Source organism: Gopherus flavomarginatus, chromosome 1 (assembly GCF_025201925.1).
Source record: "Gopherus flavomarginatus isolate rGopFla2 chromosome 1, rGopFla2.mat.asm, whole genome shotgun sequence".
Lineage (NCBI taxonomy): Eukaryota > Metazoa > Chordata > Testudines > Testudinidae > Gopherus > Gopherus flavomarginatus.
The window spans coordinates 7,472,944-7,486,180 of record NC_066617.1 but is presented as its reverse complement, the minus strand read 5'-3'; the positions used below and the strand labels follow the sequence as shown (position 1 = coordinate 7,486,180).

The 13,237-nt window shown below is 42.6% G+C and overlaps 1 protein-coding gene across 5 annotated transcripts in view; it reads left to right on the top strand.

The window, feature by feature from the left end:
* The window catches only part of FBH1 (F-box DNA helicase 1), a 44,145-nt gene extending 43,014 nt beyond the window's left edge, over window positions 1-1,131 (top strand). For all 5 annotated transcript variants that reach the window (XM_050936805.1, XM_050936803.1, XM_050936804.1 and 2 more), the window contains one exon: window positions 105-1,131. In XM_050936805.1, coding sequence (XP_050792762.1) covers window positions 105-275 — 171 coding nt within the window. In that variant the 3' untranslated portion in view covers window positions 276-1,131. The remainder of the gene's footprint in view (window positions 1-104) is intronic.
* The last annotated feature ends 12,106 nt before the right edge of the window (window positions 1,132-13,237 follow it).

Here is a 13,237-nt window from a genome sequence, read left to right as displayed (position 1 = left end):
TCACTGTATACATTGGCCAAGTATGTCTGAGGGAGACGAGGCAGAGACCCTGTATTTCCCAATCCTTCTCCTTTTACAATTTCCTACTGGTCCTTTTCCCACAGAGCAATGGCAGCAAAGACCAAGGTGGCTACCTGTGCCATGCTTGCGTGCAGCAGCGTCTCGGCCCATTGACACAGCTAACCATTTCCCCTGAGCTGGTCCAGACCATGGATGTCGTCGATGAAGTGTTAGAAATTCCAAGGCACCTTGCTGTCCTCTATGGCCTGTTTTGAAACCAGGAGGGGGTTGTTTTTATGTCCTAGATCTGGCTCTGAAGTGTTGGAAGTGAGGAGGTCTGTGGCTAGTATCTCTGTATTGTTACTGATGTCCTTGGAGAAGTGAAGTAGATGGTCCTTGGATGAGCTCATCAAAAGAAGGACAAGACGAGCTGTTCCTGAGGACGCTGTGAATAAGGTCTGAGGTTATCCCTCTGTTACAAGAGGGTACCTTGGTCGATGTGTGTTCCAGGTGGCTGTCTATTTCGTCTCACTGTAAGAAACCCGGACTGCGTAACTTGTACAATACTAGATGCACTTGGACTTGACGGATTTTCTTTCTGAACGTTGGCACGCTTGTCCCACATGTTGCTCCTCAGGGTGGCTAGTTTCTGTCAGTGGTGCACATTCAGGTGACTGGCTTTTATGATTGCCAGACTTTCTGCAATATTTAAGCCTTATCCCAATGTATTTTGGTCATTGGGCAAACTGAGATGAACATGCAAAACTAAGGGAGATGATATAAAAGCATTTTATTACTAATGAAAGAACTCATTCATGGAGTTAATTTTCATAGGGCTAATCTCATCTCCGGGAAGGAATAGCTGACTTCCCATGCATCAAGTCAAGAACGTCTTTTTTTAACATGTAATCTTTGGGTGTTCCCCAGTCTCTCCATCTCTGTCTCTTTCTCTCATCCTTGATTCTCTCTTCCCCGTACATCAATCTCTTCAACAAAACAAAAATCAGTTCTTCAGTTAAACCTCAGGATGATGATCTTAGAGAACCAGAGTGTCTTACGCTGTGATCAGCTATGTTTGTATTAAACAGTATTGGGTTTTTTTAACTGGAGAAAAAGCTGTTTTTGATTGTATTTATTTACTGAAGATCTCGTTAGAGATGAAACCACACTATACGTTGCTTTAATGATGGATTTAATCCTGTATCTGAGGAAGCGAGACACAAGGTTATCCCCCTTAGGAACACACTTACTTCTGGGCTTTTTACTCTAGAATTGTTATAGTACCAAAGCATCCGACTTGACTGTACAATTTTTATGACAATGATCAAAGGAGAAACATACCTCAGAAGGAGCCTGATCTTGAGCACCCTGTCTTATTTGTTCATGTACCTTCCAGGGTATATGCATTTCATGGGACAGTTTCGGGTCAATTCAGTGTGGTCCAAAGCAATTTCTTATGCCAGCCTCGTGAAGTCATGTAGTCGCTCTCCACCTAACCTGGACAAATGTGGATGATTTCATGAGTGGTGTGCCAAGTCTTCCTTTATTCACTCTAATTTAAGGTTTTGTGTGCCAGTAATACATTTTAACATTTTTAGAAGGTCTCTTTCTATAAGTCTATAATATATAACTAAACTATTGTTATATTTAAAGTAAATAAGGTTTTTAAAATGTTTTAAGAAGCTTCATTTAAAATTAAATTAAAATGCAGAGCCCCCTGGACCTGTGGCCAGGACTCAGGCAGTGTGAGTGCCACTGAAAATCAGCTTGCGTGCCACTTTCGGCACCTGTGCCATAGGTTGCCTACCCCTGTTCTAGATTAATTTCTTGTTTTCATCTGGTCCTAACTTGAGCAGAGATTGTCTGTCTGAAACAATTCCATGTCCAGCTTCTGAGAGCATTTGATCCGGTTCCAGTTGGTACCATTATAGCAGGTTTGCCTTTGTTTCTGGGCTACAATGTTCCTTACGGCAACACACTGGTTTTCCCCCATTCTGATGTCCCAGGGAAAAGCAGAGAAGTCATTTGAGTGCTAGAATGACAGACTGGAGGTAGAGAGGAGTGGAACAGGGGAGAGCATTCAAGGAACCACTAGATAACATACAGGTGCATTCTCATTGCCCTTCCATTACATAGTTTATGCAGCCCCAGTTGCCTTTAGGAATTATCTGTAAAATCCTTTGCCTTTCATAAGAGGGCAGATCTCTGATGGGGTGATTACATCCTGCCACCTTTAAATTCACCTTGCAACTTCAGTTTACAAAAAGTATTCCTTGCTCCCAGGTCTGTAAAGCCATGTAACAGTACTGTGTATTGATCAAACAGCTGCTGCTTTCTGCAACTGCGTCCCAGGAAGGGACGAAGTGATCTCTGGGCCAGTCTACACTACCACGCTACATCGGCGCAGCTGCAGCACGTCTGGTGAAGATACGCTATGCTGACAGGAGAGCAGTCTCTCATTGGCATAATTTATTCCATTTCCGAGTTAGGTCCGCAGGAGAGCGTCTCCCACCAACATAGCACGGTGTGGACAGTGCTTTAAGTCGATGTAACTTACGTCACTCGGGGATGTATCTGTCTTTTTCACACCCCTGAGCAATGTAAGTTACATCGATTTAAGCAGTCGTGTAGAGCAGCCCTGTGGTCTAGCTGATGCATCAGTCAGCTACATTTGTAAAGCACCAGGGGCCCCTTTAGAGTGAAAGGCCCTAGGGAAGTGCAAGGTCATTAGCATGTATGTGACAGCATCCGTCATTTTAAACAAGGGAGCGTCTACCGAACAGGCCCAGTTTCCAGCACAATTTTCTGTGTGATGAGCTGTGAGGCCCCATCCAGTGGCATCTCGAACTAATTTAAGTGCATGTTAATGTCTAGATGAGTTTAAAAAGGAACTCTTGACTGCAGTGCATAAATAACCAGTCACTAGATGGCAGCACTGCATTAGTTAAACTAAAGTTAAAAAGGAATGTACTGTATCTAGTCAGTCTCTGGGCTGGTCTACACTGGGGCGGGGATCAATCTAAGATATGCAACTTCAGCTACGTGAATAGCGTAGCTGAAGTTGAAGTATCTTAGATCGAGTTACCTAACATTCTCATGGCACGGAATCGACGTCCGCAGCTCCCCCGTCGACTCCGCTACCGCCATTCGCGTTGGTGGAGTTCCGGAGTCGACAGGAGCGTGTTCGGGGATCAATATATCACATCTAGATGAGACACGATATATTGATCCCCAAGAAATCAATTGCTACCCGCCGATATGGCCGGTAGTGAAGACGTACCTTCTGGAAAGAACATTTAATCCAGTTTTGGCCTCCTCCCTTACCCTAGAACTGCAGTATGATACCCTTCTGCCTTTGGGACATGGTACTGTCTTCAGCAGTGGATGTTTCACAAAGGATATGGGGGTTGTTGTATTAATTTAGATGGAATATACAGGCCCAGAGCTGAAGGTGTTAAAATGACCCTGTCGCTACCCAACGTTAAACAAGGTTGGGGCTTTGACAGGGGCAGCTCCCGGCACCAGCACGCCAAGCGCATGCTTGGGGCGGCAAGCTGCGGGGGGTGCTCTGCCGGTTGCCGCGAGGGTGGCAGGAAGGTTGCCTTCGGCGGCATGCCTGTGGAGGGTCTGCAGGTCCTGCGGCTTCAGCGGACCTCCCACAGGAGTGCTGATGAATCCTGGGACCGGGGACCTCCCACAGGCAAGCCACCGAAGGCAGCCCGCATGCCGTGCTTGGGGCGGCAAAATACTTAGAGCTGCCCCTGGGCTTTGATATACAAAGACTTCAGCCTGTGTAGTACCATGACAAATAGATCATTAAGCATTATTTTGACCTTTCATTAAAGATACAGTAAAGGAGGGAAATGGTTAAAAAGCATTTGAAAAATAAAGTATTAAAGCTTCTATTTTAACAACATCCTTCATTCACTTTCACTTTAGCCGAAGAGAGTTTTTAGAAAGAGCTTTCCCCTGGTGTGATCGTCTTTTAGATGGTGGTAACTTTCCTATTTTGGGAAAAGAGAAAATGGTTGAGGTAGGCTTGGGCTGTTGTTAAAGTCTGACTTTGTTTCCTAAGAGATGAAACAAGACAAACACATACAAGAAGGGAGAGAGAAGAACAATAGAGACAGAAAATGCAGCTTGTGGGTTTGGTGTTGACTCTCACTTGCAACCTCGCTGCTGGAAAAATGCAGGCACAACACATGATTTTGTCATTGCTTGGAGACTTAGCAAATTCAGACCAGCAGCAGGCTGTTTAGAACATTGTGTTTAGCTGCCTCTTTCTGGGCACAAGCATACAACAGTGTTGAAAAACGTAGTCTTCACCAGCTAAGCCAGACTCTTATTAGACCGAAGGAAAAAGGAGAGAGAGAAAGGAAGGAGAAGACATAAGATGAGGAAGGGGTTTTTTTGGATTTAGGTGGAGCCCAGGGGAGGTGGCAGTATCATCTGGGTCCCTCTCTCTGGCCTGGTCTGGTCTGGACATCTCTAAAGATTAGGATGAAAGACCTGGGGTCCCAGGAGATGGTGGGGGTGGCAGCCTGATGGTGAAGCTCTCTTCTTCCCTTTCTCACATCTTTCAGTCAGCATAGTCAGCTTCCTCTTCCCTCACCAATGTCTCTTCTTTTAAAGACCCCCAAAAGGAGTGATGGGCGGAACTCATCCCTTCATTTGTTTGTTCATCAATTAGGCCTGGTTTCTGACGCACCAGTTTTGGTTCATTAATTTCCAGTCCCCCACTTCCCTTGTTTACCAACCTTTACACAGTCCTTAAGTTAACATAGCAGCACTTTTTGTTCCAACTAATCTTTGTGACTCATGTTTGCACCTTTTCATCATCAACATTTATTATTGTAGGTTATTGCAACACTTCATAAACTTTATTGAGTTTACAGTTAAGGTAATTTGTAGGCCCAGTTGTTACAACATGGTGGTGAACCCCATATTGGATTTATGTGCTTGGCAGAAATGACTTCTGCTTTCTAGTATTTACGATATTGCTGGAGATAAAAGCGAGGTTTTAAAATTAGAAAACCAATGCAATATAGTGACAGCAAGTATGGGCTAATCTGTTTATATCGTTGTCTTTCCTGTACATTGCTACATAAGGTAGCTAGATGATTTGGACGATGAGCTATTTGGTGGTAATCTGTACCACTTACAATGAAACGCAATAGATACTTTTTGAAAAAAACCCAAAGCTCCTGCATTTACCACAGCCCAAGGTAATCGTTGAAGGCTGGAATCTCATTGCCTCAGTAACACTGTTCAGGTTGCTTAATGCTTCTGTCCTTGGAGCACCAATGTTATCCGTATTAGCAGATACTGTAGCATGTTAATTCAGCAGACCTCAATGTTATTCATAAAGAAAGACCACTAGCACGGTTCGGTGGTGAAGGTGCTCGACCAGGTTTATTGTCCTCGAGACATAGTACTAGGTTCCCAGATCAATGTCTAGAGAGACACTAATACATGAGTGCCCAGTGGCAGGGACTCAGCTCCGTAGCAGTCCATGCATCTCCCTAGGCTGGACAAAGGTTAAGGCAGGGGACGGCAACCTTTCAGAAGTGGTGTGCTGAGTTTTCATTTATTCACTCTTAATTTAAGGTTCCGCATGCCAGTAATACATTTTAACGTTTTTAGAAGGTCTCTTTCTATAAGTCTATAATATATAACTAAACTATTGTTGTATGTAAAGTAAGTAAGGTTTTTAAAATGTTTAAGAAGCTTCATTTAAAATTAAATTAAAATGCAGAGCCCCCCAGACTGTTGGCCAGGACCCAGGCAGTGTGAGTGCCACTGAAAATCAGCTTACGTGCTGCCTTCGGCACCTGTGCCATAGGTTGCCTACGCCTGGATTAAGGCAAGGTAACCTGACATTTATAGACTGAGACAAACAATTTACGTACCACCTTAGGTGTTTCATAACTAATATCTTGGGATAAACATCCTTGTTCATTATTTTGTCAAACCATCTTTTCTTGTTCTAGATTGGAATATATCTGTACTAACCGAAATATATTTTTGTAAATATCTAGTGCCTAGTAAGCTAGCATGAGCTTTATTAAATTCATGTACTGAACAGCAAGTCGGGTGCGTGCTTGTAATCCTGACTACTTGGGAGGCTAAGACTGGCAGATCGCAAGAGCCAGCCTTTAAACTAGGTTCGACGGGGACAGGTGAGCAAAGCCCACAGGTAAGTGGGGAACAAGACCTGGGAGATGGGTTGGAAACAGGAGGGAGCACAGGCTATAATGGCAGAGAGGAAGGAGGGTCAGGGCAAAGCTGGGAGGCAAGATCAAACCAGTATCTTAGATGCCTTTATACAAATGCAAGAAGTATGGGTAATAAGCAGGAAGAACTGGAAGTGCTAATAAATAAATACAACTATGACATTATTGGCATTACTGAAACTTGGTGGGATAATACACACGACTGGAATGTTGGTGTGGATGGGTATAGTTTGCTCAGGAAGGATAGACAGGGGAAAAAGGGAGGAGGTGTTGCCTTATATATTAAAAATGTACACACTTGGACTGAGGTGGAGATGGACTTAAGAGACGGAAGGGTGGAGAGTCTCTGGGTTAGGCTAAAAGGGGTAAAAAACACAGGTGATGTCGTGCTGGGAGTCTACTACAGGCCACCTAATCAGGCGGAAGAGGTGGATGAGGCTTTTTTCAAACAACTAACAAAATCATCCAAAGCCCAAGATTTGGTGGTGATGGGGGACTTCAACTATCCAGATATATGTTGGGAAAATAACACCGCGGGGCACAGACTATCCAATAAGTTCCTGGACTGCATTGCAGACAACTTTTTATTTCAGAAAGTTGAAAAAGCTACTAGGAGGGAAGCTGTTCTAGACTTGATTTTAACCAATAGGGAGGAACTTGTTGAGAATTTGAAAGTAGAAGGAAGCTTGGGTGAAAGTGATCATGAAATCATAGAGTTTGCAATTCTAAGGAAGGGTAGAAGGGAGTACAGCAGACTAGAGACAATGGATTTCAGGAAGGCGGATTTTGGTAAGCTCAGAGAGCTGATAGGCAAGGTCCCATGGGAATTAAGACTGAGGGGAAAAACAACTGAGGAAAGTTGGCAGTTTTTCAAAGGGACGCTATTAAGGGCCCAAAAGCAAGTTATTCCGATGGTTAGGAAAGATAGAAGATGTGGCAAAAGACCACCTTGGCTTACCCTTGAGATCTTGCGTGACCTACAAAATAAAAAGGCGTCATATAAAAAATGGAAACTAGGTCAGATCACGAAGGATGAATATAGGCAAATAACACAGGAATGCAGAGGCAAGATTAGAAAAGCAAAGGCACAAAATGAGCTCAAACTAGCTATGGGAATAAAGGGAAACAAGAAGACTTTTTATCAATACATTAGAAGCAAGAGGAAGACTAAGGACAGGGTAGGCCCACTGCTCAATGAGGAGGGGGAAACAGTAACGGGAGACTTGGAAATGGCAGAGATGCTTAATGACTTCTTTGTGTCGGTCTTCACTGAGAAGTCTGAAGGAATGTCTATTATAGTGAATGCTTATGGGAAGAGGGTAGGTTTAGAAGAGAAAATAAGAAAAGAGCAAGTAAAAAATCACTTAGAAAAGTTAGATGCCTGCAAGTCACCAGGGCCTGATGAAATGCATCCTAGAATACTCAAGGAGTTAATGGAAGAGGTATCTGAGCCTCTAGCTATTATCTTTGGGAAATCATGGGAGACGGGAGATTCCAGAAGACTGGAAGGGGGCAAATATAGTGCCCATCTATAAAAAGGGAAATAAAAACAACCCAGGAAACTACAGACCAGTTAGTTTAACTTCTGTGCCAGGGAAGATAATGGAGCAGGTAATCAAAGAAATCATCTGCAAACACTTGGAAGGTGGTAAGGTGATAGGGAATAGCCAGCATGGATTTGTAAAGAACAAATCGTGTCAAACTAATCTGATAGCGTTCTTTGAAAGGATAACGAGCCTTGTGGATAAAGGGGAAGCGGTGGATGTGATATACCTAGACTTTAGTAAGGCATTTGATACAGTCTCGCATGATATTCTTATAGATAAACTAGGAAAGTACAATTTAGATGGGGCTACTATAAGGTGGGTGCATAACTGGCTGGATAACCGTACTCAGAGAGTAGTTGTTAATGGCTCCCAATCCTGCTGGAAAGGTATAACAAATGGGGTTCCGCAGGGGTCTGTTTTGGGACCGGTTCTGTTCAATATCTTCATCAACGATTTAGATGTTGGAATAGAAAGTACACTTATTAAGTTTGCGGATGATAACAAACTGGGAGGGATTGCAACTGCTTTGGAGGACAGGGTCAAAATTCAAAATGATCTGGACAAGTTGGAGAAATGGTCTGAGGTAAACAGGATGAAGTTCAATAAAGATAAATGCAAAGTGCTCCACTTAGGAAGGAACAATCAGTTTCACACATATAGAATGGGAAGAGACTGTCTAGGAAGGAGTATGGCAGAAAGAGATCTAGGGGTCATAGTGGACCCATAGTATTTGGTCCTGCCATGAGGGCAGGGGACTGGACTCGATGACCTCTTGAGGTCCCTTCCAGTCCTAGAGTCTATGAGCTCAGGGGTTCTGGGCTGTTATGCTGATTGGGTGTCCGGTGCTACTGCCAGTCTGGCCAGTGGGTGACTGAAAGACTGGCTAGAACAACACAAATGGCACGTTGTGATCGGCGCTGCCTCTGTGAGGGCTGATGGACCAATCAATCTACATAACTGAAGCATGATCTTGTACGTATCTGCTTTAATACATGACCCAACTTTGGTTCCCAGCCTGTGGTTCAGGCCTTAGATTTTGCACGAGGCCCAGTGCTCCAGGCTTTGTCTATTACAGCAAGAACATAGAGAAATACTGAGGTGGTGTCCAATGGCTAAGGCAAGGGCCTGCAAGTCAGGAGACCGGAGCTCTGCCACTGACCTGGTATGTGACCTTTGGCAAGTTCATTCAGCCCCTTGTGCTTCTGTTTCCCCATCCACCTTTAGTCTCTGCTCCAGAGCACTTTCAATATCAATAGACAATTTCTTATGTGTTTGTATATTGCTTAGCACATAGAGTCCCTAATCTCAGATGGGCCCTCTAGGCATTACTGCAATACTGTTGATATTTTTCCCAGCTTGAAGTAACTATAAAACTTCCACTGTGCCTGTGGAAGTGCTTTGCTGTTTGTTTGGAATAAGCAGCTGGACTTATTCTCTGTGTGGTCAGCAGAGAGTCTCAGAACAACATCGTGCTGAAAGCATCAGCAATAATCTCTGAATAATACATCTTGGCATTGCCAGCTCTTATTACTCCATGTCTTCATCTGCTCTTGCATTTAGAATATCAGCCCCCTCCCTATGCAAGAAATAGCAATTTTCTATAGGTAGCAATCAAATTATCACATGTAATTCCTTTCCAGAGGTTTTGATCAAATTACCCAGTGAGTGAATGAAGTGGCAGGTGCTGTGGCATAAAATTGAGACTAAACTCTCCAATTGATCTAGATTGTCATGATATCTCTTAGGTGTGGTACCTAGGCATGGAAATTGTGACCTTTGCCTCCCATATCACAAAGCTTCCTGGGTGAAATGATATCAGATCATGTGTGACTGCCCATATTGATCGTAACTAACTCAACTGTCTGAAATGAGAAAATACATGAGAATTATTAACATGTATTATTCACTGACATGTAGGTCACTCATTAAATAGCTTGTTTGCATCTTCAATCTTTGCCTCCTAACATTTGCAGCTCTTACAGGTGCTACTGATGTTCAGATTACATATAATGGAGAAAGAAGTAGAATCTAGTGGTTGGAACATTGGACTGGGTGCTAAGAACTCTGGGGGTTTTCATTGTGACTCTGACATTGAACTTAGGCAAGTCTCTGCTTTAGATTTTTCCATCTGTAAAATGGGGATAATAGCCCAGTGTGACATACTGTACCTCAAAGTAGCACCCTGGAACACCCATATTCATCATTTATATGAAGTTATGATATTTCATACAAAGCATGCCATGTAAGATATATGAAAGGTCATGATCTGCTGAAACCCTTTGCTCTGTCAAAATATGTATAGCGTTAGTGTGTGTGAAGTTATGAGATTTTGGTGTATGGTTGTTATTGAAATATGTTGTGAGTTTGGAAGTCGCATGCTGCTAGTTCTCAAGAGACAACAAAGGAGATGACCCACAGGCCAGCGGGCATTAAACAATCATTAATCAGCAGGGGAGTTGTAAACCGGGGATTTACAATTCTGTAAGAGAGTTGCGTAAGTATCACACAATGGGGATTGCTCAACTCTGACTCAGCAAGGCTCCCCAGGACATGTCTGAGCTAGTATTTTCCAGGCACATGGACTGAGGGTATAAAATAAGAGACAGTGGCACCATGCACAATTCCCGCTCTATTCCCTCACCTATGCTGAAGGCAACAACACTGGGAAGACAAAGACTTCAAGCAGTGAGAGGCAAAAAGGCATCCTTTAAAAAGTGGATGTTAAATCCTAGTGAGGAAAATAGAAAGGAGCATAAACTCTGGAAAATAAAGTGTATAAATATAATTAGGAAGGCCAAAAAAGAATTTGAGCCAAAGACTCAAAGTAAGAGCAAAAAACAATTTTAAGTACATCAGAAGCCTGCTAAACAACCAGTGGGGCCACTGGGTGGTTGGGGTGCTAAAGGAGCACTCAAGGACGATAAGGCCATTGCAGAGAAACTAAATGAATTCTTTGCATCGGTCTTCACTGCTGAGGATGTGAGGGAGATTCCCACACCTGAGCCATTCTGTTTAGGTGACAAATTTGAGGAACTGTCCCAGGTTGAGGTGTCATTAGAGGAGGTTTTGGAACTAATTGATAAACTAAACAGTAATAAGTTACCAGGACCAGATGGGATTCACCCAAGAGTTCTGAAGGAACTCAAATGTGAAACTGAAGAACTACTAACTATAGTCTGTAACCTATCATTTAAATCAGCTTCTGTACCAAATGACTGGAAGATAGCTATTGTGATGCCAATTTTTAAAAAGGTTCCAGGGGTGATCCTGGCAATTACAGACTGGTAAGCCTGACTTCAGTACTGGGCAAACTGGTTGAAACTATAGTCAAGAGCAAAATTGCCAGACACATAGATGAACATAATTTGTTGAGAAAGAGTCAACGTGGTTTTTGTAAAGGGAAATCATGCCTTTGTCCCTCTCTGGGTTTCCATCCCTCCTAAATGGAAAAAATACCAAGTTAAAGATGGATTCTAGTTCAGGTGACATGATCACATGTCACTGTAAGACTCTGTTACCCACTTGCCAGCACACACGTATACAGGAAGACTCACAAGTAAAACAGAGCCATCTACAGTCAATTGTCCTGGTTAATGGGAGCCATCAAGACTCCAAACCACCATTAATGGCCCACACTTTGCATAATTACAATAGACCATCAGAGTTATATTTCATATTTCTAGTTTCAGGTACAATAATGATACGTTCATACATATAGGATAAACACATTCAGTAGATAATCAGCTTTGTAATGATACCTTACAAGACACCTTTTGCATAAAGCATATTCCAGTTACATTATATTCACATTCATTAGCATATTTTTATAAAATAGAGAGTGCAACATCATAGATACAAAGCTACTCAAGATAGCTAAGTTCCAGTCAGATTGCGAAGAGCTACAAAATGATCTTTCGAAACTGGGTTACTGGGCAACAAAATGGCAGAAGAAATTCAATGTTGATAAATGCAAAGTACTGCACATTGGAAAACATAATCCCAACTATACATATAAAATGATGGGGGTCTAGATTAGCTGTTACTACTCGAGAAAGATCTTGGACTCATAGTGGATAGTTCTCTGAAAAACATCCACTCAATGTGCAGCAGCAGTCAAAAAAGCAAGCAGAATGTTGGGAGTCATTAAGAAAGGGATAGACAATAAGACAGAAAATATCATATTGCCTCTATATAAATCCATGGTACGCCCACATCTTGAATACTGTGTGCAGATGTGGTCGCCCTATCTCAAAAAAGATATATTGGAATTGGAAAAGGTTCAGGAAAAGGAAACAAAAATGATTAGGGGTATGGAATGGACTCTGTAGGAGGAGAGATTAATAAGACTAAATTAGAAAAGAGACAGCTAATGGGGGATATGATTGAGGTCTATAAAATCATGACAGGTGTAGAGAAAGTAAATGAGGAGTAAATAATACTCTTAACACAATAACTAGGGGTCACCAAATGAATTTAATAGGCAGCAGGTTTAAAACAAAAGGAAATATTTCTTCACACAATGCACAGTCAACCTGTGGAACTCTTTGCCAGAGGATGTTGTGAAGCCTAAGACTATTACAGGGTTCAAAATAAAGTACTAGATAAATTCATGGATGGTAGGTCAATTAGCCAGGATGGGCAAGGATAGTGTCCCTAGCCTCTGTTTGCCAGAAACTGTGAATGAGTGACAGGGGATGGATCACTTGATGATCACCTGTTCTATTCGTTCCCTCTGGGGCACCTGGCATTGGCCACTGTCAGAAGACAGGATACTGGGCTAAATGAACTTTTTGTCTGACCCAGTCTGGCCATTCATATGAATTGAGGAGACTGGTCCCAGGCTGAGAAGGAAAGTGAGCCTGTGTATTAAGGACCGTAACCTACCTGCAACGTCCAGTGGGGTGAGAAAAACTGCTTGATCCAAATACTGCTTAGTCTAATAAGGTTTAGGATTTAGACTGTGTACTTACTTTTTATTTTCTTTGGTAACTATCTCTTACCTTTATGCCTATAACTTATAATCACTTAAAATCTTTCTATAGTTAATAAACTTATTTTAATGTTTTATCCTTATCTGTGAGTTTGTCTAAAGTGTTTGGGAAATATGCTCAGGTTACAAATGCTGGTGCATATCCCCTTTTCTTTGATTAAGTGGTGAATTAATTAATAAGCTTTCACTGTTCAAGAGAAGATCTTGAGCAGTGTAAGATAGTATACTTCTGGAGTGCAAGACTAGGGGCTTGGAAGATTTGCTGGTGTTTCCCTGTGTATGGTTCATGATGGGCTGGAGGAGCCTTCATGCAATTTAGCTGGGTGTGCCTCTGCATACTGGTGGCTGAGTGACAGCAGCGTCTGGAGGGGTTTGCTGTTTGTCATGGGCAAAGCATCATAACCCTCCAGCCTGGTTTGTTGCTTAAGTGGGCACAGCGATCTCACAGTTCCAGGTTGTACCCTGGG